We start from the raw sequence: 26,516 nt of genomic DNA on the forward strand, positions 1-26,516 counted from the left end.
TATATCGCACTTGGCTTTAAGGTCGGTCCCACTTCACCAAGGGGTTGCGTTGCTACATAGCTCAATAAAGACATTGCGCCTTTGACCTAGATGGTGCTAGGGTCTCCCCACTGTACCCGCTGTGGTTTCAGGTAAAGACATTGCCCTTCAGCCTCTCAGCATCCTCTCATCTCCTTGTCCCAACCCCCCCACCCAGAAATGCAGCTGTGTGAGCTCCCTACAGCAGAGGTGGGAGCTGGGGGTCAGAGTGAGCTGGGCCGTCACCAACTCCTCGCCCCCCTGCCTCCCCCTGCAGTGGTGTTTCCCCAGGATCTGCTGGAGAAGGGCCTCGACGCGGACAACTTCGCCATGCTGGGGCTCGGCGATATCGTCATTCCAGGTGACCGGGCGGGGGTTGGGGGAGTGTTTGTTCCTGGGATGGAGGAGCAGTGCTGTGAAGCAGCCTTACCCCATGGGAAAGGGAGGGAGGAAGGCGATTCTGCATCCCCAGCCCTGGCTCAGCCCGGGGTTTGCAGAAGGAATCCACTTCAACACGTGTTACAGAGCCCCAGTCAAGTGCCAGGCCCTGGGCTGGGCACCGGAGGGACAGCAGTGAGCAAGAGTGTCCTCCCGGAGCTTCCGGCTGGGGTGAGCAGATGTTACTCAACAAAAATAAATAAGTGCGCCTGACAGACTGAAACACACTTAGAAAAACAACACTTTTCATGGCGATCTGAAAAGAACCCGACCCCTCTCGCACATCCACTCCCCTCGCCGATGTTCCCAAGCGTCCAGATGCGCCACACTGCCAGGGCCTCTCGGTCCTCCCCTCCCGGTGTTTGTAAACGTGGGGGCGCCCGGGTATGTGCTCCTGGCGGAGGCCTACGTGCACACACTTTCTCGTCTATACAAGCTGGCCCTTGAACCCGTTATCGACATGTGGGTGTTTGTCAGTGCACTTGCGGGTGTGCTCACAGACACCCTCATCTGCAGGCCGGTCGTGGATGCTGCTCCCCGGGGGCCACATGACATTGCCTCTTCTCAGGGCACCAGCAGCTCAGCAACCAGTCGAGAGACTTAGGGCAAAGCCGAGCTGTCACTCTAAGGGCAGCTGCAGCCCCTGAGGTCTGGGCATCTGTGTCCACAGATCTGGGCCTGGCAACAGGCCAGTGAACGTCCAGAGGGCGTACCCATTCCCCTAGTCCCGGAGGGTTCGAAGGACTCTAGTGCTTGCTTAAAAGAAGGAAGTCTTACCTTTTGTGACAGCCTGGGCAGACCTGGAGAGTATTGTGCTGGGTGAAATAAGCCAGCTGGAGAAAGACACATACCATATGATCTCACACGTGGCATCTTCCGAACAGAATAAAGTAACAAAGAGGAGGCAGATGAGTGGACACAGAGGACAGACTGACAGCCATCAGAGGGGAGTGGGTTGGGGGACTGGATGAAAGAAGGTGAAGGGGTTACGCAGAAACATGTTTTCTATACATACGTATGCGTGCACATGATATATATATATATACACATGTATGTGCTTTTTATATGTGTGCATGTGCTTAATATATATACAGCACGTGTATGTTTTATATACATATAAACACATAGACACAGACAACAGTGTGGTGATCACCAGAGGCAGGGGGATGGAAGAGACTTTGCCGGGGTGATAGGTGCACGATACCATGTGCAGATGATGTTATGATGGATTGTACACTTGAAATCTGTCTGGTTTTGTGAACCAGTGTCACCCTGATAAATTCAGTTAGATAGATACATAGATAGATAGATAGATAGATACATAGATAGATAGATAAAAATTACAAAAGCTGGGAACAAGGCATAGAAATACGTGCAAAAAAAGAAGAAGAAAGTTTGCAACTTTCAAACTTCAAAAGCCAGTTTGTTTTTCACTGCAGGGAGTGATAGTGATTCTCGCAACCTGGGTGTTGAGATGCTTTTGTTTTGTGGTGCGCACCATGGTGAGGTGGGGACTTTCTCATGCCATTGAGGAAACAGGCTCAGAAGTGAGGGGACTTCCCTAACTGGACACACTAGCAAGCGGCAGGGCCAGGACTGAGACCAGGTCTGTGAGTGCCAAAAAAGGTGACATCGTCAGAACTGCGGTTAAAACAGTCATCATTACAGCAGTAAGGTCATCACAGCGGCCACCGTTAGCTGAGCACCATGCTCAGCACTTTTTATACGTTGTCTTCGCTACTCCCAGCAGCCCGATGAAGCAGACGGCATTTCTGTTTCACAGATGAAGAGACCGAGGTTCAAAGAGACTTGCCTGCAGCCTTGGGAACGTACAGGGTGTGGTCTTGGACCCAGGTGTTTCCACGACTTGCAGTGCCGTGGGGCCAGGAGACGCGCTGCCCCAGGAAGAGGCGGCTCCAGTAGGCAGAAGAAACCAAGTCCCGTAAAGCATTCGGTTCACTGTGCGGTGAGGGCTGCCACAGCCCCCACACAGGCTTCCCCGGCGTCCTTGTTGGTTGTAGTCTGGGCTTGAGGCCTTCGTGGGACATCTCTGTGTTTCCGTATTCACCTGCATATCTCTAAGTCTTTCAGCAGTCACGATAACTGAAAGTGAATTCTACCCTCACGGAGCCCAAGTGATACTCTTCAAAGAAGAACGGGTTGCTGGAGAGCATTGTTTTGAGGACTGGGTGCATCAGGAATAGTGAGAGCTCTTCGAAGAGCTCTGACCCCTGGGTCCATTGGAGAACAGTTACAGATTCAGCCGCCAGAGGGCACTCAACTCCCCACTTTGTTTCCAGAAAGGCAGCATTGGTTTCCTGTCCACTCACCAACTCCCTACTCACACACAGTCTACAGTAGGAACTGACTTAATTCCCTCTTTAAAGTTAAGCATGTGGCCCTGGCTGGTGTGGCTTAGTGGGCTGAGCACCGGCCTGCCAACCAAAAGGTCACCGGTTTGATTCTCGGTCAAGGCACATGCCTGGGTTAAAAGACAGGTCCCCGATTGGGGGTGTTCAAAAGGCAGCCAATCAGTGTTTCACTCACACATTGATGTTTCTCTCTCTCTCTCTGTCCCTTCCCCTCTAAAAAGTAAAATCTCTTTTAAAAATATGAAATTAAGCATGTTTGCCAGTTGGTGCTTCTAATCAGCAAAGAATGTTTCAGTTCTTGAGAGCGTGCTCTTAACTAAACGAGATTCAGCCCTTGCCCTGCTGAGCCTGAAGACCAGTGAGGGAGACACAGACTGGTGGTCACGTGTGTGTGCAACATCCAGAGGCTGGAGTGTGTGTCTTAGGGACACCGAGGCCTCGGTGGCCAGTGGGTGTTGAGGTGCAAATAGGGGTGCAGAGGGTGGGCAGAGTTAACCACCCTCTCCTGAGTCCTCCTGCTCTTTCTCCCTGCGGCCGCCACAGGGGTCTTTTCAACCGCTGTGTAGTGTTCTCCCGCTTAGAGCTCTTCCGGTGTATCCCCTGCTCAGGACAGACCCGGCTCCTCCTTGTGCCTCGCGGGCCCTGCATGGCTGGTGTAGCCCCTCCATCTCCTGTTCTGGGCTGCAGCCTTACTAGCTATCCTTGGCTCCTGCTACATCCCCGAGCCTTCTTTCCTCAGGACCTTTGCACGTGCTGTTTCTTCTCCCTGGCAAGTGTCACTTCCTCAAAGAAGCCCACCCTCCTGCACCCTTTCCCCCCAGCCTGGGTCTCGCCCTGCTACCCCTGCTGCACTGTCCCTGGACACCAGAAGCAGCCTGTCACTGTCGTAACCTTACACTACTGGTTCCACCCGCGCAGCCCGCGCCCCTGTGGCTAAGCTCCGAGAGCAGTGGTTCGGCTTACCCCCTGCGGCCAGTGTGGCAGTACGGTCTCTGAGGTGCCAGATCAGTGTGGTCCCAGGCCAAAGCAAACTCCCGGGACCTTACTGTTCCAGGCCCGATGGTAGAGGAACAGGATTTCTGCTGGCGACTGGCAGTGCTGGCCGCTCCCTTGGCCCCATCGATTGCTCCATGATGGGGAACACTGGGGTGGGGACCCGGTTGTTTTTTGGTGCCTCCCTGGCCCAGGTGCTGAGGTGCTGGCTTCCCTGCCGCTGTCTAACCCTGGTTTTCTCCCTGCAGGAATCTTCATTGCCTTGCTCCTGCGTTTTGACATCAGGTGAGCTACCTAGGACCCCGAACCCTCAGTCTCCATGAGTGAGGTGCCCTCCCCTGGCGGGGTTCTCCAGACCCTGTACCTCCACAGCAGCCAGAGCAATTCTGATTTTACTGCATTTTGCATTTTGAAGTTATAAGTGTTCGAAGAGCCTGTGGCAAGAAGGAAAAAAAAAGTGAAGACTCACAGGCCAGAGAATTTAAACACATAGCACTTCTCCCTCTGACCTTGGCGAGTGAACTGACCTTTTCCAGATAAGGTTTCTCATCCGTATGTTAGTGGTAAACAAGAGTTCCTACCTCAGGAGTGTTGAGCAGGTCTGTAGCGTGCTGGGCACAGGCTGACCTCAGGGGCTTCCAGGGAAATCCAGCTGCAGTCACGGTCATTATCTTTTTTTATCAGCCTGGGGTCAGGTCACCATGGCCCAGCTGCTCTGGCTGTCCCCCACCCTCTCCTTACTCAGAGATTTTCAGTCCATTGTAGAAAGTGAGCACAAAGGGGAGAGAAGGGGACCAGCCTGAGTCACCAGTTAAAACACAGGAAAGGTCGAGATTGAGTTAATGCACCTGGGCAGCTGGACCTGGAATCAGCAGGTGGCACTCAGTCGTCCCAGTGGAGGGCTGCCGGGTGTGCGCTTCATTTCCTCGTGCCCAGTAACTGCAAAAGCAGTCACTGCATTGACGGTGGTAGTGAGAAACTCGGTACCAGCATCACCGACATCCAGTTTGCACATGAAACTTAGCCTTTCCCCTCGAGTCCGTCTGGGTCCTCTGCATAGTGCTGCTCTGGACCTCGTGAACACGGCCTTTGGAAAGACCTGGCCAGTTCGTAAGTTGAGGCCTGTCCGTGCCATCTAGCTCTACTCTTGGCCATTCAGAGGTGACACAGAGAAACCCACAAAAGTCATCGGACCGTTTGCCAGGGGCACATATTCAGGTGCCAGTATCCTCAGAGGCAGAATCTCACTCCTAGCCTGGACTTGCAGGATAAGCAAGCCCTTTAGAGCTGGTTCCAGAATTTGTGCAACATTCCCAAACGGAGCCAGTTGCACCCCAGGCTTCATAGCAGAATAGCTCTCAATGTGTTTAGAGCTCAAGGCTTAGAAACAGCCAGAGCAAGGAGAGAAGGGGGTCAGAAGTACTCGTCCATTTCACAGGTGTTGCTAGGCATTGTCCCAAGTGCTGGGGACACACCAAGGCCATGAGCTGGTGTTGTAAAGGACAGTCGTGTACTGGCAGTGCCAGGCTGCACGTGATTCAGCTGTTCCGAGGCTGGTCTTGGATGAATCACCCCCCGGGGGGTCACGGGCATTTGCCCATGCAGTCAGTCCACATCTGCGTAGTGTTCGCGGAGGGTTACTGAGCTACTGTTTGCATTGCTTGCATTTAAAAGTAACAGCTTAGCTTTACAGTTTCTCTAAAAGCAGGGTCCACCTGTACCAGATTCCCCTGGGTTTTTCAAAATGCACATTCTCAGACCTGGCCCCAGACCTGTTAGATCAGGGAATTGGACCTGAACACTGTATTTCTTTTACAAGTTTTCCAGGTGATTTTTTATGGTGGCTGGAATCTTAAGCCACTGTGCTAGGTCATAGCATTTGATATTTACAGCCATCAGAGCGATAGCTTGTGATGTCCCCATTTTGCAGGTGAGTAAACTGAGGCTGGCAAAGGAAAGTGACTTGTCCAAAGACACATGTCGGGGGCAGCTCCAGAGGGCACGCCCGCCCCTGGGCTGTCCCAGTCCAGAGCTCTCAGCCACCTCACAGCCTGCAGGGTCTCCCCAGCTGCCCCTCGGAACGGAGGCCTGCATCTAACCCCCCTTCTCTTTCCACCCACCCCTTCCCTGAAGCTTGAAGAAGAACACCCACACCTACTTCTACACCAGCTTCGCGGCCTACATCTTCGGCCTGGGCCTTACCATCTTCATCATGCACATCTTTAAGCACGCCCAGGTGAGCAGGGCCACCCTCCGTGTCTCAGGAATGCTTCAGTGCAGGTAACAAGGTGTATTTGGCATATACATAGGTAGGCGTGACCCAGTGATGTCAGAGCAAGTACGTCTGATTGTCTAGTCCTTTCACTCGTGGTTGCAAGATGATGCAGGCAGCACACAATTAACGACAAGAAAGAGGAAAAGCAACACCAGCCACGCCTCTTGCCTTCATCAAATGGGCAAAACCTCCCTGCCTGGTGTGGCTCAGTGGATTGAGCACCAGCCTGCAAACTGAAAGGCCGTGGGTTCGAATCCAGTCAGGGCACATGCCTGGGTTGTAGCCAGGTCCCCATTTGGGGGTGCGCAAGAGGCAGCTGATTGATGTTTCTCTCTCCCTCTTGTTCTCCTTCCCTTTCCCTCTCTCTAAAATAAATAGGCAGATTTTTGCCCATGTCTCATGGGTCAGATCAGCGTCATGTGGCGCCAGCTGCAGGGAGTCTAAGAGAGAGGGTGTGACGTCTCGGCATCTGCAGGGGGAGACAGAATAGGGTTGGGGTGGGCGTTGAGTGTCAGCTCAGTGCCCGCCCTGCCTGATGAGTGGTGGAGTACCGGGGCGCCTCCCTGCCACTCCGCAGGCTGGCCGGGCCCTGCCTCTCCGCAGGCTGGCCGGGCCCGGCCTCCTTGTCTCACCAGGGTGGGTGTGGAGTTGCCACAGAGTGAATTGGGAGCTGTTGGCAGTGTGACCTGCAGAGGGGAAGACTGGAGGCAGACAGAATCTGGCTTTACCGGAAATAAAAGCACTTCCGTGTGCCGGGCTCCGCTGGGGACTTCCTGAGGGTCACTGTGAACAGATGAGGAGGCTGGAGTTCAGAGTCCAGACAGCCAGTACGCCGCGGAGCTGAGATTCAAACCTGTGTCCTGGGGAAGGCGGTGTCGGGGGCCGCCCTGGTGGGAACCCAGACCCCTCCGTCTGCTGGCCGCAGGCCCCTGGGCAGGCTGCTGACCTTACGCTTGATTTTCCCTGTAGGTGGATAAAGCCAGAAAATGAGGGTAAATAACAGTAACCACCTTAGAGTTGCTTGAGGATGAAATAAGTTAATATAAGTGAAGTGCTGAGAATTATGCCCCTCCCAGGTAGTATTAGCTGTCGTTACTGTGGCCGTTCCCCACCCCTCCACCCACCAGGGCACGCGCCACAGAGGAGACACCTTCAGGTCAATCACAGGGGCTACTTGCTGAGCAGTTACTCTGTTCCGGCACTGATGTAAACCCTTTTGCTCACTCACTTGTTTAGTTACAGTATTTACATGTCTACAGTGTGTAAGAAGTAGATGCTTGGATTATTTTACTGAAGACCCAAGGTCCTCTGCCCCATAGGTGAAGAAACCAAGAACGAGTGGGAGCCACCTCTCATTCTCTTCTAGTCTAAACAGCTTTGGGGTCTGTGCAAGCTGAGAGTCACCTGCACTTGGCAAGGAGGTCTCTGAGTGACTGAGCCTGGATTGGGGAAGGAGCTTAGATGGCTGTCCTCTAGCTCTCAGCCTGCTTGATTCAAAGCTCAGAGCCATTCCCTCGGCGGCCACAAGGTGGCAGGCTTGCCTTCTGCCATGGCCAGACACTGAGTAGATTCCTTTGGGAGCCCTCCCACAGCTGGGTGGGGGCCGGAGAGGTGGCCCTCTCCTTGTGGGGGACGCTGTAGCCAAGACAGGAAAGGAGACTTTCCTGGGTTACCTGGCAAGTCAAGCTCGGCCCCAGCTGGAGCCTGGACTTCTGTCCCCTGGGCCCAGGCCCATGCTGCTCCCCAACAACAGCCGAGCCATTCTTCCCAGTCGCCCATGTGGGCATCTCCCCGAAACTCTCTCAGGGAAGGGGATCAGGACATGAGGGGAGCTGTTCTGTGAAGTCTCTTTCCCGCTTCAAGACACAGGCAGTCCCAGTGCCAGTGGTTCCCTTGGTAAGGATCTCCTACCTGCACGGCCTCCAACCCACTGAACCTCCATCAAAAAGCCACTCTAGCCCTGGCCTGGCGGCTCAGTTGGCTGGAACATCGTTCCACACACCAAAGGTCATGGGTTCGATCCCTGATCGGGGCACGTGTGGGAGGCAGCAGACCCATGTGTCTCACATCCTCCCCTCCCACCCACCCTCCCCCCCCCCAAGTTAATAAGCACGTCTTCGAGTGAGGATTGTTGGAAAATAAAGCCGCTCTAAGCCTTCTAGAACAGCCCTCAGAGGTGATCGGGTACTCGCGTTGTACAGAGACGGAGGTGCGCGTGGCTCTGCCGTGGTCTCGGCAAAGCCAGGAGACCTAGGCCCCCCGCTCACCACCCCGAGCCGTACATCGCAGCCTCTCTCCAGCACAACTTTCTTTGGAGATCTTCCCTGGTGCCTTGAGAGAAAAGAAAGTAATGGGCTTGTGTCCTGATAATCTCAAGCCCGCCGCCTCCCAAGAGAGCCCCTCCCATGGGCCGTGAACGCTGCTTCGGCTGCCCCTCACGAGGACTGGTGTGGACCTTTGTCGTGAGGAGTTCTCTTGCTCTTGGCTCAGAGCCTAGCTCGTAGCAGAGACGCGATGTAGTGGGAGGAGGCCAGCTCCCAGGGTTCAAATCTGAGCTCGACCACTTACAGACACACCGTGTTACCTCTGACAAGGTGCTGCGTCATCTGTGAAAATCAGATGCTAGTGTTTATGGTATTATTAGGTTCAGGGCTAATTTAATGTGAAATGCTGTGGTTGACGGCCAGAAAAACAGTTGCCAAAATTGATCGGAGTGTTACTCTTGGGGGTGTGTGGAGCCCTGCTTGCTGGCCAGGGGCTGGCTTGGCCTTAGGAACAGTGTCTCCTCACCCAGTCATCTCCAAAACATCCTCTTAACTCTGTGAGCCTCCACAAAGACACCGTTTGCTCAGTATCTGCCTCGCCCTCTTCCGAGAGCCAGGAATCCAGCCGTGAACAAGAACCTGTGGCATCGTCCGCTCGGAGTTCCCAGTCTAGCAGGGGAGGCTGCAGTCTGCAGGGGCACAGGGGTGTCCTGTTCCGAACGGACAGAGCATGCCGTGGGGATTTCAGGGCGCCCTGAGAGTATGCAGCAGGAGGTCCTGATTCCATGCTAGCAAAGGCTTCCCCGTGGAAGCCCCAGCTGAGCCACGGTCCGAAGGAGGAGGGATCTAGGCAGAGGGGGGAAGGGCTTCCTCGGGCAGCAGTGACCGCACACGCGGAGGTGCCGAGGCTGCAGGTGACCGTGAGGACCGAAGCGATGCCAGCGTGGTCAGGTGGAAGTGGAGGGGGCTTCGTGGGGGCTTCAGGCCGAGAGCCTTGGGGCCATGGAGGGTTGAAGAGCAGAGTGCCATCCCACTCTCAGATGCTACGAGGAAAAAAATGGTTTTAGAGTCGGGTATGCCCGAGCTTCGACCCCCAGTTGTCCATTTAACCCTCTGAGGCCGGGGCTGTCCCCTCTCCTCCAAAAGCATCAGCCCCCTCCTGGGCACGAGGAAGACACTCCCGAGGGGTGCGCAGATGGCCTGGAACACCCCCCTGGGAGTCCTGAGCTCCGGGGCACATGGACGCTCCGTGAACAAGTGCCCTTGGGACAATTGCTATCCTCCAAACCCAAGTTCACGTGGAGTCGCAGCGCAGGCTTCAGGCCCAGACCACCGGTGTGATGAATCCTGGGAGAGCCAGCGGCCAGCTGGGTGACCCCGGTACAGGCCACAGCAAGTGCCCCAGCCATAGCAACTGGGTCATCAGCATCGTCATGTTGTTGTGCCAGCGTTTCCTGGGGCTTTTGTTTAAAATGCTGCCCTGGCTGGTGTGGCTCAGTGGACTGAGCTCCGGGCTTCGAACTGAAATGCGAACTTCCAGCGCCAGACCTAGGGCAGGAGGGCCTCTGGGCACAGGGCTGACCCCGGGGGCTGCGTGTTTGAACCTGATGTTCTGGGTGACCGAGGTGCTGCCCGCCGGACTCCCGGACACCCTGCATACTCGAGTTTCTTTGGGTTCCTTGCCTTCCCTCCCAGGGAGGAGCAGCCTGGTCTGGGAATCGGGAGTCCTGGACGCAGGCCCAGCCGCTGACTGGCTCGGTGAACCTGGGCAGTGCTGTCCCTGTCGTGCCCAGGAAACGTTTGGGGCGATGGGCACGGGCCCCAGCAGGTGTTCTGCCCAGCACCGCCTCACCACCCGTGTCCTCTTACAGCCTGCCCTCCTGTACCTGGTCCCCGCCTGCATCGGCTTTCCTGTCCTGGTGGCGCTGGTCAAGGGAGAGGTGACAGAGATGTTCAGGTGAGCGGGGCAGATGTTTGCATGGCACAGGTTCACCTGCAGGCAGCCAGCGGAGCCTGCCGGGGCTGTTTACACACGTGTCCAGGGGAACACTGTTCCCACCACTGGCCCCGCCCCCTCACCCTCGCCACCCGTGTGTGGGTGCATGACCTGTGGGCACCAGCAAGAACCTTTCTTTGGGCCAGGAGCCAGGGGAGCCAAGGACTTGGGTCTCCAGAGGCCAGCTGTCTTGAGAAGGGACTGGCTGGTAGGGAATTCCCTGTCCGCCCTCCCGCTCCAGCCCCCAGGCTGCCTCACTCTCAGGCCTCCTGAGGTGCCACCAACTGAGCCGCCAAGTGTGTGATTCCAGGCATGTCCTTCTCCTCCCCTGGCCTCCGCTTTCACACGGGAGTGAAAGGGGAGCCTCCAGGAAGGTGGGAGGTGTCCCCGATTAGAAATCAAGTGTCCTGTGCCTGGAACCCACAGTTAGCTGGTTTCTCTCGGTCACGTACTTGCCCCTTCCCTGTGGCCACGTGCACACCAGCCACACCCCAGGCACAGCCCCACCCACACCCCAAAGCCTGCGTGACTCTAGCAGGTGTCTGCTCCCCAGCATCACTGACCCCGCCTGCCAGGGACCCAGAAATAGCTGCCAGGTGCAGTTGAAGCTGCCCACTCAGGCCTTCCACCTAGCTCCACCTGCCTGGCCTCCGAGTTGTCCCAGGAGCGCCCGCCAGGGCCTTCTGTGCACCTGGCTGCCTCCAAGGGAACCTGTGACTCACCCCTCCCCCGTACCTGCCCTGCCCGGAGGCCCCAGCCTCCCAGCCTGACTGCCCTTATCTCTTGGCCTGGCAAGGCCTTGTGGACTGCGAGACAAGGCTACAAGTGAACTTGGTGTCAGATCTGGGGGCGCTTTGGAGGCAGGGGTGAGAGCTGATCCCCGAGCTCAGCGCCTGCCCTCACCCTCTGGCTCTCACCCAGTCTCAGCCCAGCCCTGCTGTGTCTGAGTGGGGTCGAGCTCTGGACCCCCGGCTGTGGAGGCACTCTGCGCCCCCTTCCTTCCTCCGCCCCTCAGGAGGTTCTTAGGTTGAGGTGAAAAAGTAGGTGGTCTCTCTCATCTCTTTCTGTCTCTCTCCCTAATTCTCCACCTCGCCCTTTGTTTTGCTTTCCTTTCTGTTTATTGGCACTCCCCCCTTTGTCTTTTCAAATAGGCAACACACTTAGGTGGTTGGGAGTTCCGTGAGAGGCCCAGCCCCTCAGTGCCCCAGCCACCCCCAGGGGCCAGCTCTCTCAGTGTGGCCGCGTTCGGAGACATCTTTGCACCTGAGACCAAGCGTGTGGGTACATGTTCTTGCGCAGAGGTTGCGCTCAGAGCATCTGCGTCTCGATTTTTCACACGACTGTGTCTGAAGGGTGTTTCCCGAAGCCCGCAGACCTCTAGTGCCAGCTGCCTCGTGTCCCCTTGTATCAGCACACCTGTTCTCTCTCACTCTCCAAGTCACAGTGGCTTCTTTCCCGAGAGCCTGAGAGCACGGAGAGAGAGGGACAGACAGACACAGACCTGCTCCCTGCTCCCAGGAAGAGAAGTCTCTGTCCTGTAGGCTTTTCCTCGCCATCTCTTTTTTCTGTGTCTCTGTCTGTCTCACAGCTACGAGTCCTCCGCGGAAATCCTGCCTCATACCCCGAGGCTCACCCACTTCCCCACAGTCTCGGGCTCCCCCGCCAGCCTGGCCGACTCCATGCAGCAGAAGCTAGCCGGCCCTCGCCGCCGGCGCCCGCAGAACCCCAGCGCCATGTAATGCCCGGCGGGTGCCCACCTGCCCGCTTCCCCCCACTGCCCCGGGGCCCAAGGTAGGGCAGACACCCCAGCTCCAGCGAACGGGGTAGGGACCGTAGCCGGGGGCAAGCTGCAAGGGCAGCTCCTCCACGACCATGAGACAGGCCGGGGAGCAGGGCAGCCCAGAGCTCAGCGTCCTCACCGATAATGTGGGGCTCTCAGGAGAGAGAGGGTGTCAACGGCCCTTGTCATAGAGCAGCAGAGACTGTTACTAGCTGTACATGTATAATCTTGGGCAAGTCACTTTCTTCTTTCAAAGTCTCTCTTTCTTCATCTCTAAGTGGGTGCATTCTGCCTCACGTGGCCGATCTGGTGAGGAAATATGGGTATTGTCCTTGGCATGAACTCAGTTGCTCAATAAGTGGAGCCCAGAATAAGAGTTGAGCCAGGGTGTCCGCCTTCGAGGTGGCGCCTTGCCACTTGCTGGTAGAGCAACCCCCTCCCGCAGCCTTGTCCCGGCTGCCCCTTCAGTTCCCCACTGTCTCAAGCAGAAGAGTCAAGAAGCCAAAGCCCAACCTCTCCTCCGTGTGCACTGCCCTTGGCATCACTGGGCACCACAGGGCCCTGGGAAGGCAGAGCCGCCTGTCTCAGGAGGGTGCACAGTGGGGCGGGGACAAACCCTGGAGGAGGCTGGGTGGTACAGCAGGTGCTGACATTCCTTGTGAGCCCAGGGGTTTTCCTGGGACAGTGGGATGGTTAGTGGGGCACGAGGATCTTGCTGTTCTGCTCCTCTAAATGTGTCATTTTTATTGTTTTGTGTTTTGTGTGTGTGTGTTTTTTGTCAGTTATGAGGAGTCAAATACTAAGGATTCAGCAGCCGCGACAGAATCCAAAGAAGGAACAGAGGCCTCACCATCAAAGGGGCAGGAGAAGAAGGATAAATGATATGGCCACTGCCTGACCCGCGGAGGGCCGCACGAGGCGGGCAGGGACAGACCAGCACAGGCTCGCGCAGGCAGAGGGCGCCAGAGGCCTGGCAACTCGAGGGAGGGCCGGGGACCCTGCTGCCGGGCCCTGTGGCCTTTCTCTGGCCTTCCTCTGCCCCTCCCCACCACCTGAAGGCAAAGGAAGCCCCCCACTTCCCCCACTGCCGCAGGTTCCAGGTGGGAACAGTGGGTCTGATTTTTAGATTTTTGTATTGTGGACTGACTTTGCCTCATATTAAAAACTCATCCCGTGCCCAGGCAAACTGTTGTGCTCCCAGAGGGGTTCTGGATTCTGTGCACCCAGCATCTCACACTGGGCCTACTAGCTCTCACTGCCCAGCCCCCCCCCCAAAAAAAACTTCCCTGTAAGCCCCTTCCTGGGGACTGGACTATCAAAACCCAGGAGGAGGCCGAGACCTCTGGGCCTCTGTGTTCTGGATGCTCACCCCGTGCCTGGCCATTGTGCCAGCTCAGCACCCTAAGGAAGACCAGGCCAGCAGAGGGGGCTCACGAGTCCTCTCCCACCAGCCATCCAGTCTTCTTCACAACACCAGGGGGCAGCAAGTGCTGGACAGGTGCTGGATGTGGCACCTCTCCATCCACCTCATCAAGAATGATGAGGGGTTGGTACCAAACCATTGACCTCACCCAGCAAAGGGATCAGTTCCTGTAAAGCTAGAGGAATGGGTAGGGCTTAATGGTCCCAGGGAAGAGTTTTGATTTTATTCCCGGGTTGGCAGGAGTCAGCCTCCCTTGGTCCCATTGTCAACATGTCTTCAGCTGGAGGGCACCTGGACTCTTTCACCCTAGAGGTTGAGACCGTGTTGCTGTCATTCCCAAGGTTCTTCCAGAAACGACTACGGCAAGGCCAAAAGGGTCCTGAGCCTAGTAGCCATCTCCTTCCTCCTGCCTGCCTCGGGACAATGCTGGTCACAGCACAAGGGCCTGGGCCACTGGAGACACTGAGGTGGGGAGGGAGTGGGCCAGTACTTCTGAGAGGCCATCGAGGCCCAAGGTTTGCGGAAGACAGCAGCCCTGGCCTGCAGGGGAACCCCCAGTGAAGAGCGGGCACAGCCCTTGTGCACCTGCCTGGTGTAGGGTGACTGGGCGGAGAAATAGACAAGAGAGGGTTGCAAACAGGACCGAGACTCAGTCCTTCAACTCCCAGCCCAGGGCACTCCCATAACCAAGCTTCAGGTTCAAAGGCTGAAGATAACAGTGACTTCCAGACAGTTCAGAGGTGCCTAAAAGACGAAGATGAGCAGAGAATCGGAAGTGTTGAAATAACCTCGCTGGGTATTGAGCTGTTACATGTACCACGCACCTCAGAGGATGTCCCTTGGTTCTCACAGTCATAGGCTTGGATGATAATAGGAGCCCCATGGTACAAATGAGAGGGTTGATGCAGCCGGCCCATAGGCATGGACTTGGCCTCGTGCGATCCAAACCAACTCCCAAAGCTCCCTGAGGACTGTGCAACCCCTTTCCACTTCCTGGGCCTGAGTCACTGTGGCTGGTGTGCTGGGTACCTTTGAGCCAGCCATCCAGCTTCTCTGGGCCTAGGATTCTCTGGGAAGGAAAGAAAGGGTAGGAAGTGTTAGAGGCTCCTCTTGGCTGGATGGAGGGCGTGGGTTCCTTTCAGGGGCTTCTCGGATCTCTCCCACTCACTGCCTCCAGAGGGAAGGCCGTGTGGTCCTGGAACAAGGCCCCTCTGAGGGCAGCAGATGAGGCAGGCAGCCCAGGCACACAGTGTGGTTGGCTCTGCGGCCCAGGGTCCACAAAGGCCTCATTGAGTCATCACCGGCCCCCGGCGGAGGCTGAGGTGGCAGTGGCGCCGGGCGCCTGCCACCTAATGACCGTCCTGGCCGGGCCAGATGTTCCACAGACCTCGGCAGCGGCCATCCAGGGCCCGCCCGGCCAGCCAGCACCGCAGAGGCCACTCTAATTCCAATTAACCAGCTTCAGCTGAGCAAACAGCGGGCCGCGGTGGCCCATCCCGGGCGGTAGGCCCGGCCCGCAGAGCCTCCGAGTCTAGACTCCAGATGTGAACCGCCACCGCCAGAGTCCCATGGAAAAATGGCACCAGGCCGGGCACGGATTGGGCCTGCACGCCCGAGAGGCGGGGGTGGGTTTCTGGGCTGGGCCCTGGGTGGGCCTGGTTCCAGCCTCACCCCAGGGTGGGGGTGGGTTCTTGGGAAACTGCTCCAAAACCCCCAAGTTCTGTCCCTGAGGCCTGAGTCTCTGCAGCCTCATTCTCCCTTAATTACAGTGGGTGGGAGGGGACTGCCAGGGGGAAGACCAGCCCTGTTGACAGCCCCAGTGCACATGCTGTTTCATGTGTACTTACCATATGTCTAGCATTATGCTGTGTGTTTCAGAAATCTTACTGTTAAAACAACCCTGCGAAGTAGGTACCATCATTTTTACAGATGGAGGAAAGTGAAACGGAGACCTAAGTTCCTGGAGGGGACTTGAGTCCAGGGTGCCTGGCTTCCCAGACCGTGATGTTCATCAGAGGTGCTGTTTGACATGTGAGGATACTGGATTCCGGGTTCCATTTCTTGGTGGCCACGTTGGAGAAGCAAGTCAGTCTGACAGCAGGGCTGGCTGCCACTGGGGGACTGGAATAGGCCTGCCCACTCTTGTTTCCTCAGCTGTGAAATGGGTAAGAACCTCCCTTCCAAACAAGGCTCCAGCTTTGTGGGGTGGGAGTGAAGCCTTGAGATGCCCTGTCAGCCCCCCCACCCCGCCCCAGGTATGCACTGGGCATCATGCAGTCAATGGGCACAGCGGGGAACACAAGCCAACCAACCGCCTGCCCTCCAGGGCTGAGTTGTGATGGGGAGACTAACTAGAAATGGGTGAGTGAATGAATAATGTCAAGACCTAAGGCAGAATACCTGCCTCTGCCCCCCCCACCCCCCAGTCCTGCCTGGGGTCCCTGAGGGGCAAGGCCAGAGCCTGGTGGTCAAGAGTCCAGCTGTCCTTGCACGAATGAGAAAACTGAGCCCCCCTCAAAACGAGCAAGGTTTGACCAGGGTCTCACAAAGAGCGGATACAGGAGGCAGGCTGGGCCTGAGGCTTCCAGCCAGTCCCGCTCCCCCAGAGCTCGGATTCCCTCCACGACTCCGGGCTGTGCCGTGGGAGGCGGAGGCAGAGGGGCGGGAGGCGGCTGCATCCTGCCCGGGTGCGTCAGGAAGGGCCGAGCGGGAAGGAAGGCACACCCCCTCCCCTGCCGCGGCCACACCTGGGCTCTGCAGGCGGGCAAGGGGGCCCGGCCGGCGCCTGGCTCCAGCGAGTCTGGGCCACCTCCCCGCACCCCGCCACGGGGGCCGCCAGATGGGCCGGCCGCCCGCCCAGCGACGCAGGCAGGAAACGGCGGCCCTGGATCGCGGCCGGGGGCGGGGCCGGGGCTGGACACGCCCCCGGGGGAGTGGCGTGCGGCGGCTTGCGGAAGCCGAGCCCCCGGTCGGAGCCTCGCAGTCTAGCCTCTGTCTCTACCGGACGGGTTTCCTTGGGCGAGTCACTTCTCTTTTCGGTGCCCCAGTTTCCCCGCCCGTAAAACGGGGCTGGTTATCACTCTGTGACTTCAAGGCGGTTTTTCCCCTCCCGTTGCTTGCTTTTCCGACCCGGAAAGTGGCGCCGTCTCCAGCACCCAGCCGAGTGCCCAGAGGATGAGGGCGCGCAGGATCTGTTGAATATCCCAGGTCTGGGACAGTCCTGGGGACCTGGGACAGAGTAGGCACTACGTAAATGGACACTGTCACATTATGTTGGGTCGACTACTTCGGGCCAAGTGGCTTCTTGTCTCTGAGCTGTTTCCCCCGGTCCCGGGTAGATGGCTGTGAGGGCTGACAGAATGTCCAAGGAGAACACACAGGTGACACGGAAGAGTCTACCAGGTGTTTAAAAAGAGTCACTTTGGCCTGGCTGATGTAGCTCAGTGGATTGAGTGCCAGCCTGCGAACCAGAGAATCACGGTTTGATTCCCAGTGAGGGCACATGCCGGGGTTGCAGGCCCAGTCCCCAGTGGGGACCATGTGAGAGGCAACCACACACTGATGTTTCTCTCCCTCTCTTTCTACTTCCCCTCTAAAGATAAGTAAATAATAATATGGAAAAAGTTTTTTAAAAAAGAGTAACTTTGAGGCCAAGGAAGATACAAGGGAATGGGGTATCATGAGAGGAAATTTTCGCTGTATTATGTAATCTTTTGTATATTTTATATTATTAGCCTTTTGAGCCAGGTGAACATAACTTTTAAAAACAAATACAATTGAAAATAAAAATGAATCCAGCCATAGCAAAAAGAAATACTAACTTATCTCTATCTGGCCAAGGAGGCATATAACACTCAGAGGGTCTGAAACCCGCCCAGCGTCCCGAAGAGCTAGGAAATGGCAAAGCTGAGATCTGAATGCAGATTCGCTGGACTCCAGATCACATATAAACAGGGGTGAAGAGAGACGCTCACTTGCGTCCCTCGCTCTTCATCCCTGCCTCCAGGAGGGATCCCAGTCTGAGTAGAGGGGGAAGCCACAGCGATGAGGAAAGGCGAGCGGACCCCACAGGCCAGACAAGGAACTTGGGCTTTGTCCTGCAGGCAGTGGGAAGCCAAGGAAGGATTCTGGGCAGAGGAGAGACACAGTCCTGTCCAAGCATTAGAAATGGAGACCAGGAAGCCAGGGATGAGGCTCCAGACCCCTGAGGGTGATGCTCTGAGAAGTGGAAAGGCCAGGGCCAGGGGGTGGATGGACGAGAGAGGTGGACAGGGTGGGCCCAGATGCCCCTCAGCCGCATGGCAGGGCCACAACCCCGGTGCCCCAACTTGACTCACCAACTGCCTCTTCCTTGGAGGTGTTTAACCCATACCACTGACCTCCTTAAAAATGCCCTATGGCCCCTCAAGGTCCCTGGGTCTAGTCGGGGGCCAGGAAGAAGTCTAAATTCCCAGCAGTGCTGAGCTGAAGGGAAGCAGGGCGGTGAGAGTGCTGGGGCAGAGAACCGAGAACGACGCTTCTCCCACCCAGGGTGTTGTCTCAGTGCCAAGTGCCCGGGATCGTTTGCACGCGCTTGTGCCTGATGCCCCCACGCAAATACAACCTGCCTCGTGCAACATAAAGACTTCCGTGTGTACGAGGCACACATATGCACACGCAGACCTGTACGCCCGTGAACCTGCACATGAGCCAGCCTAGGGGGCTCATGCACACCCACCCCTGCAGGTACACTGGAAGTATCCAATCTGTACTGGAAAGTGTCAGCAGAAAACTTCATGGACAACTAGTAACAGCAGCCACCGTTACTGAGCATTTACTATGCGCCACGCACCAGTACAAGTGTTTACCTGCTTTACTTCCCTAACACGTCACTCGCCACGTAAGTCTCCGTTGTCCAGATGAAGGAATGAAGATGCAGAGAGGGGATCTGTCCGCACAGTAATCGAGCGCCTTCCCCGGCTCTGGGCTCACACGAGGCCACCAGCCCCTTGTCATTTTTCACATCATTAAAGACTCATTTATAAAAACTTTTGATTATCTAGAAACTGCATCTGTGCCTTGTAAAAAATTAGAATATGTGTTTTCCAAAATGGGAAAATGAAACAACATACCCCTGCCACCCAGAGATTACTGCTGTTCATAATTTAACATAAACTTCAGACATTTTCCTGCACCAATTGCATGTTTTCGATGGAACTCACATTGGTGCATATTATTTTGATATCAATTTTACTTCTGCAGTCAACAACCTGCGGTTCCAATTTTGGTCAGTTGTCATCTCCTCTGATGCCCAGACAGCAGACTAGGCGAGGCAGGTGGCCCCCCAGAGTCTGTGACAGGCCATGTCTTCCTCTCCTCTTCGCCCTGCTCTCCCCAAAGCTGTGATGGCTGAACCGTGTGCCTGCCTGGGACCAGCCCTGGTGGGGGGGACCCAGATAAGGCCCAGCCCTTTGGTGCAGCATTCAAGGCCTCCACGTGCCTGTTCCCAGCAGGCACCCCACCACACACACACACACACACACACACACACACACACACACTTTGCTGCTAAGAGCTGGCTGCCCACCTGCTCTCAGGCCACTCTGGGGTCCAGCTGGGCCCTGAAGTGGGGGAGGGAAGCTGAAGGCACATCAGAGACACGTGTCACAGATGGTGGGGGTGGGGAAGAGAGAAAAGCCAGGGGGCCTGGGTTGGAACGCCAGCTGCCAAGGTGTGGGGTTGCCTGGAGGGAGCCGAGCCCCTTTCTGCTTGACCCAGGTCCTTCCTGGTTGAGAGGCTGGCTGTGAAGCATGTGTAGTTGTGTGTGAGAGAGTGTGTTCTTGTGAGGATTAAGTGTGGGTTTGTACAAGTGTGCGGGTAAGTGTGAAGGTGTTGAAATCTTACTTGAGAGAGTCAATGTGTTTCTCCCTGGTCGCATTTGTGAACATGTGCTTACGTGCCTGGATCTATGTTGGTATGTTAAGTGTGTGTGTTTGAGAGAACATCTGTGAGCAAGTGCCCGCACTGGTGCATGCGCGAGAGAGGAAGACTTTGTGTGACTGTGGGAGTGTGAGGGTTTGTGAAGGGTTTGGGGGGCAGGCTTTGCTTATAGAGCTGGCGGCTGTGTGCTGTTTGACTTTCTGCCCATGCGTGTGTGTGTGTGATCGTGTGTGAGTCTGTGTGTCCCAGGTCTCGTTCTGCGGTCCCTGCTCCCCTCTGCCTGAGTCACTCCCCAGTCTCGGTATCTCCGTGGGCCTCCCTGTGTCTTCCGCTCTTCTGGCCTCGTGGAGAAACTGCAGATCAAGCACAGACTCCAGAGTTAGAGGAGCAGGGCTTGAGGTTCCGACTCCGCCATTCTCTTGCTGGGTGGCCTTAACCAACTAACTTACAGCCTCCATTTTTCTCATCTGTAAAATGGGGGTAACCTAGTGTCAACGTAAGAATTGTCCAAACCTGTAAGAACTTTTATGAGTTTATTTGTGCCAAACTGACAACAGTTGCCAGGAAGCAAAACCTCAACGGAGTGAGAACACGTGCCAGAAAAAGGCAGTTTTGCACCTTATCATACGCATTACAATCAGAAGATATAAGTGGGTTACATGAAACCCACGGGTGATAGATTAGGGAGGTGGGAGAAGGCAACTCGAGGGGGGAACCTCTGGGATTGGATAAAAAGCAAAATGATAAGACACTTCGCTTTTTTACCCAGGTGGGTACAGGAGAGTTAACAGTCCACAACTCACACCATAACAGTAATGAAGAGAGGATCTGTGGTCTCCCTCTGGCGTGGTGCCTGTGCTTTGGGGGATCCAGAACCAGGAATTTTGACATTCCAAAGGCAGGTTTTCAGACGATAGACAATAGACAGCCTCGGTTAAGGTGAAGATTGATTTTGTCAGGGAAGACTCTAGCCTGGGGCGGGACTGCCCGACATGACCCATGACCCGCTTTGAGTTAGAAAGTTTTCAATTTCAGACCATGCTACATAGTGACTTCGGGTCTCTGAGTTTGTGAGGCCATTGCACAGGCCTCCCCTGAGCTTGTCCGCTTTGCTATGTGGCCCCTTTGCGTCTGCACTAGCTGCTGGTTATTGTTGTTCTTTAGGTTTCTCTTACTCCCTCCACTGCCTGCTTCCTCTGCAAACGCTGGCCAGTCCTTTCTGCTCCAGCCAAACTGATGACACCTTTGTGCTTTCAAATCTAAAACTTGTTTCTCCCAACTGGCTCAGCAACTTCAGCAACTATTTGCCAATCACCCTGGATTTACCTGGGACGTATTTTACACAAATGAAAAAGGCAGTCAGTGAACAGCGCTGGGAAATGCCCCGGAGATGTTGGTTTGTGCGCCTGGTGGGAAAGGCTCGGACTTGAACTGTTCAGGCCCAAATATTCAGAGCAATCGGTGGGAAAGTTGCAACTGAGAGGAGAAAAAAGGGTTTTTTCTTCCTTTAAAAAAAATCTTTTTGTTTTCAGTCTGTGTCTCTTTTAAGCCCCACAGGATGGAGATGGACTAAAATAAGAAATTAAACAAGAGGAAAATCCCATTATCTGGTTTTTTTAATGGGCCCCTCAGGATTCCATGGGGACCCCCGTCCCAGCCGCTGTGTGGTCCAGGCCCCCTCGGCCCACGCCCACCCACCACCCAGCCCCAGCGGCAGTTTCCCAGGATTCACATGGTAATGAAGGCATCCATCTTCTCCCAGACACACACTGGGCCCCCCGACCCTCCCAGGCCAGCGCACAATGGCCCCCAGCTCCTTGGCCCCACCACCTGTTGGATTTTCCCAGAGAAGGGAGGGAGGGCGGAAGAAAAGAGCTCCTTCCTCCCAGCCCCCAGCCCCACTTGCACCCTGGTCCTGGGAGTCAGACAGTGAGAGTGCCCTTGTCCTGGACTCCGTGACCACCCGCAGGGGTCTGCAGCCTCAGTTTCCTCATCTGCAAAATGGAGGTGACGGTCTGTGAGCCACAGTGAGGCTGGGAGAATTCCAGTGGGAACCGTGGTAAGTGACAGGCTCAAGGAGCTTCAGACGGCAGTCATCTGGAGAGTGAGGTCAATGACAAACTCGTGATCACCACTGTTTCATACCAGACGGGAGAGGGTGGAGCAATTCACATCCTTGTCAGAGTGCGCCCCCAACCACACCCTGTGGGTGGCACTGCTGGGATCCCATTTACAGTAGGAGACACGGAGGCCCACAGCACCTACTATATGCCGGCCTGGCGCCCTGGCAGATTTCAGACTCTTCCTATGTACGGACTCTTTAACTGAGTGATGCTTGAATGGTCCTTCCCATTTGGTTTATACCCTCCAGGAACCAATATGCTCACAAGTAAGTGATTCCCCTAATAAGACATAAGTCCACCTTGTCATCAGTCACAGAGACTGCGGAAGGGGCAGAGGGAGGTCTTCACAGCAGGTGTCTGGGAGGAAGAATATTTACCAATCACAGCAAGTAGCAGAAAATCAGATCATTGCCCTTTAAATGCAGCAGTGGAAATCACAGGACCCCCGCCCTGCCACTGCTGCACCCTGTGCATTAGCCTCCTGCAGCCTGCTCAAATCCAGCCCCCGCCTCCAGATTCCAACAGAGGTTTTCCCTGTGCATTTATGGATGTAGGGGAAAAAATAAGGATTATTTAATTTTTGTCCAGAGCTGATCTGTATTTCCAAATGTTCTATGATGAATAGACATCGTCCCTTTTTACAGCGTTAACGCAAGGAACACGCGTTTACAAAAAAGCAAACCCTACAGGTGCAGACCACAGAAAGGGGAGGGTCTACCTTCAGTCTGAACCCGACCCCACGACCCAGCCCGGGAGATAACCACTACCGCAGCTTACTGAAGTCTCTCAGCATTTAACATATAAGTTTTAAAGAAACCTTGAAAACATGATGCTACGTGAAAGAAGCCAGTCACAAAAGACCATGTTTTGCATAATTCCATTTATATGAAATGCCCAGAACAGGGAAATCTACAGAGACAGAAAGTGGCTGCTGGGGCCTGAGTGTTAGGGGACATGGGGAGTAACTGTGAAGAGGTATGATATTTCTTTTTTGGGTGATGAAATGTTTTAAAATTGATTGTGGCAACAAGTGCACAACTCATCATTTGGGTGAACAGTGTGATCTGTAATGGGCGGCTCATATGACACATGACATCTCAATGTAACAAGACATATGTATATATCTATATCTTCAACATCATAATAATCTCAAAACCGTTAAAAAAATAAATAAATTCTAAGCCCTTAGCTGGTGTAGCTCAGTGGACTGAGTGTGGGCCTGCAAACTAAAGGATCACGGTTCAAATCCCAGTCAGGGCACATGCCTGGGTCGCAGGCCAGTTCCCAGCAGGGCATGCACGAGAGGCAACCACACACTGATGTTTCTCTCCGTCTCTCCTTCCTTTCCCTTCTAAAGATAAATAAATAAAATCTTAAAAATAAATAAATTCTAAAAATGTTCTTGCCTCCGAGCCCTGGGGTCAGTGACTACCTGCCAGCCCCAGTCACACCTCCAGGTGGCCGTGACTGTGAGCAACTCTTGGACCCAGTCATGGGTTTGGGTGAGTTTCTCCCACTGCTTAAACCATAGGGTCTCCGGAGGGGGGACACCCTGGGGACACAGCACTCTCCCTTGAACTTCTCTGGGTCCAGACCTCTCCCCTTCCCACTTCAATTTAAGTCCATTTTGACGGACAAAGCATGCTCATAGAACAAACTCTAAAATGTACAAGCATTTCTGTTTTCCACTTTAGAGGCAGCCACAGTGTTCAGTGTCCCGTTCAGACACAAGCAAACACGTACATGAGCTTCTTTCCGTTTCCGTTTACTTCTGTATTAAACACGGGCGACGGCAGCCTACATACACCGCTCTGCAACTGGTTTTGGGGTTGTTGTTTTTCACTTAACAATGTACCTTGGAGACCGTAGCAGATCAGGATGGCAGGGAGCTTCCGTTCCCTTCCAGGCCTGCGTGCATTCTGTTCCCGAGAAAACAGCCTTCCTCCAACCAATCCCAAGTCGGTGATGGACATACAGGCCCTTTCCCACTGGCTGTTCTTCCTGAGCAGGCGTCATCTCATACATTCGAGTGCATCCTCAGAATCAAATTCCTGACGGAAAGCGGAAGTGCCATCTCGAGACGTCTGTCCCAGGGCCACGTGGTGTATTTCGTTCATTTCGCCGCTCTCCTTTCCATGAACGTTCCGGTTGTTTCTGATTGGTTGCTCTTATGGACAAGGCTGCTAGGAACACTTCCTCTATTCCTCCCAGACCCCTTTGGCCATGCATTAGAAGCTGTTCATCCTTTCTCCAACACCCCCCAAAATGCACCAAATTCACCTCACTCTGAAACACACCCAGGAGCCCCCAAGTTAAGAAACTGATGTAAACGAACTGTTATTCTACAAATGGAGAAACTCAAGGCCCAAGATGGCAGGGCCGTGTCTCATGTACAGTAGGGATAATAATCTTGCAGCTGCTCCATCAGGGTTCTTGAGATTCAGCGCGATGAGTCTCCTCTGCTCAGACCCTCGTCTGGCTCCTGTCTCACCCAGAGTGAAAGCCGAAGTCCCCACTGTGGCCTGTGGGACCCAGCCATGCCCTTCCCCCAGCCCCTAGCTCCCTGACCTCGCTTCCCAGCAGCCTAGGCCTTGCTCAGGCAGCTGAAATCACACTGACCTCGAACACACCGGGCACACTGGACACACTTCTGCCCTAGGGCCTTTCCCCCCAGTAGCTGAAGGAAGTGAGAGACCAAGTTCTTCACCGGACATATCAGCTTCTCAGGGAGGTTTTGCTGACCTTCCCCCAACCCCATGTGAAATTGCAACCCACCCCCACTCTGGCCCTCCCTATCCTCCCCTTTCCTGACTACATGATTTTTACCCATAATATTTGTCACCACATGAAATAATACATATTGCATTCGCCCTGTTCTTTGTGTGCCTGGCTCCCCCAGATATGGGCTACAGAACAGAAACTCGGCTGTCCAGACCACGCTAACCTCCCGGGGCAGGCCCAGAGCCCACAAGAGCCAGCTGACTGAGTGAAGGAGCGAGGCCTGCAAAGCACTTAGCGCGCAGGGAGCCCTGGGAGGGGCACGTGGAAGCCTTTGAGGACCCTGGTCGCCAAACCTAGCGCTCTGCCACAGACGTGCTGTGACTGTCGCCAAGGCGCTTGTCCTATGAGACTTCCCTGTTCAACGATCCTCATCCCGAGGTGCCCCTCGGAGCGCCTTCCGCGTGGCGGCGGGGGGTGGGCGCGTGAGAGTGAAACGGGCACGACCTAAAGCTCTGCTTGGTGCCTGGTGAATATAGGCCCGCATCGCTGCCGCCGCCGCCCCGGTGGTGACCCAGACAGGCGTGTGAACTGACGCCTCCAGGTGCGGAACGCCGCACTTGCACAGGTGGAGTGCGGGGAGGCGAGGCGGTCACACCGGGCGGGGACGCTCGGGCACCGCCCCAGGCCTTTCTGGTACCTACTTCAGGGCAAGACGGGTGGGGCTGCTGGGTGGGGGTGCGGGGCGGCACAGGTGAAATGCTTCCACCGCAGACGCCCTCAGACGGCGCCCAGCTCCCGGCTGCCCCGTTGCCCCAGGCGGCGGTCACACCGGCCGCACCGCGCTCCGGCTCGCCCCCACCGGCCACCCGGGGAGGGCGGCGGCGGGAGGGCAGGCCGGCTTTTCCCAGGCTCCCCACCCCGCGAACATCTGGCCGCGAACATCTGCCTGCAGCCTTTGTCCCCGGGCCCCCGGCCGGCCTCGCACCCATCTGCCGCTCCCGCGGCCCCCGCCCCATCTGCGCGCCGCTCCCCGGGGCGGTTCCGGCGCCGCCGCCCCCGCCCGCCGGGCTCGGTTCCCACGGATCGGGCGCGGGAAGCCGGGGCCGCCCATCTGCCCCGCGCGGCGGGTCCGGCCGCAGGGCGCCCCCGAGGGGAGGGGCCCAGGGCCCGGAACGCCTTTCACAGGGGCGCGCGCCCCGAACAAAGCGCGGGTGCGGGATCTCTCCCCACCGGGCTGGGCCCGAACTCAGAACCGAGCTTCCCGGGCAAAGGGCGGCCCGCGCTGCCGCCGCTGGGGAGCCCTCCTGCCGCCCCGCCCCCGGCGCGCCCTCGCGTCTCTGGCCCCGAGACCTTTCGCCGCGCTGGAAATGCCCCTCTCTCGTTGCTGGCCTGGTTTTAACCTTGTGACGTGTAGAAATGACCGAAAAATAGTGTTCCGTGTTCCCAGTACCGTCTCCCCGCCACCCGGAGCTGCAGCCGGAGGCAGTTGGCTGCGGCTGCTCCCCCGCAACTGTTCTCTAAAGAACCAGACTTTACGGATAACGCCCCCCGCCGTCCTTCGCTCCAAGACTACCTGCTGCCTCTCGCACCCCGACTAGCATCGTGGCTTAGGCATGTTTTCCTACAGGCCATTTTTTTACACGTATACTACTCATAAATGTACTAGCGTCGTTGGCGCGTTGCGTTTTCGAATTTGCACTTAAAAAATGTATTCTGCGTTGTCCCTCTCTGTGCGCCGCATGTCCAGGTCTAGGTCGTTCCTGACCCGGGCTGTGTACCGCTCCCTGCCATTTCCTTACCCTGCCCGTCGTTGGACAGGTGGCTGCTTTCCGACTTGTCACTGCGGCAGACACAGCGCCGGCCCTTTTGCCCTTGTCTCCAGCGCCTCGTTGGGCAGGACGTTCAGGGAATATCCGTGGGAGGAAATTGCTGGATCACAGGGTGTTCCGAGGTTCACTTTTACTGAGTGTTGCCACATTGAGCTCTCGAGTGAGAGTGACAGTTTTCACACTCACCAGCAGGGGAGGAGAGTTGTTTTCCCACATCCCCACCACGTTTTATATTTTCGGACTTTGACGTTTTGTTTTGTTTTGTTTTGTTTGATGTGGTCATTGTGTCCCGCGTACATTCCTGATGTGCAGTGCTGGGCCTCTGGAACCTCAGCCTTGCTCTTTCTCCTGTTTTTTTCATCTCA

The 26,516-nt window shown here is 55.8% G+C and overlaps 1 protein-coding gene across 3 annotated transcripts in view; it reads left to right on the forward strand.

Annotated features, from left to right (window-relative positions):
* The window catches only part of HM13 (histocompatibility minor 13), a 37,663-nt gene extending 24,341 nt beyond the window's left edge, over nt 1–13,322 (forward strand). Inside the window, exons 8-13 of one of the 3 annotated variants that reach the window (XR_005082196.2) lie at nt 296–379; nt 4,070–4,106; nt 5,955–6,057; nt 10,232–10,317; nt 11,945–12,147; nt 12,919–13,007. Coding sequence is in view for 2 of the 3 variants with exons in the window: in XM_037143173.2 (XP_036999068.2) it covers nt 296–379; nt 4,070–4,106; nt 5,955–6,057; nt 10,232–10,317; nt 11,945–12,091; nt 12,919–13,018 (557 nt within the window). In the remaining variant the exon portion in view is untranslated. Of the gene's footprint in view, nt 1–295; nt 380–4,069; nt 4,107–5,954; nt 6,058–10,231; nt 10,318–11,944; nt 12,148–12,918 lie in introns of all 3 variants that reach the window. The other 2 variants (XM_037143173.2, XM_037143174.2) reach the window with 2 other exon arrangements.
* The last annotated feature ends 13,194 nt before the right edge of the window (nt 13,323–26,516 follow it).

This window comes from Artibeus jamaicensis, unplaced genomic scaffold, assembly GCF_021234435.1.
Source record: "Artibeus jamaicensis isolate MK-2021 breed Jamaican fruit bat unplaced genomic scaffold, CSHL_Jam_final contig_685, whole genome shotgun sequence".
Lineage (NCBI taxonomy): Eukaryota > Metazoa > Chordata > Mammalia > Chiroptera > Phyllostomidae > Artibeus > Artibeus jamaicensis.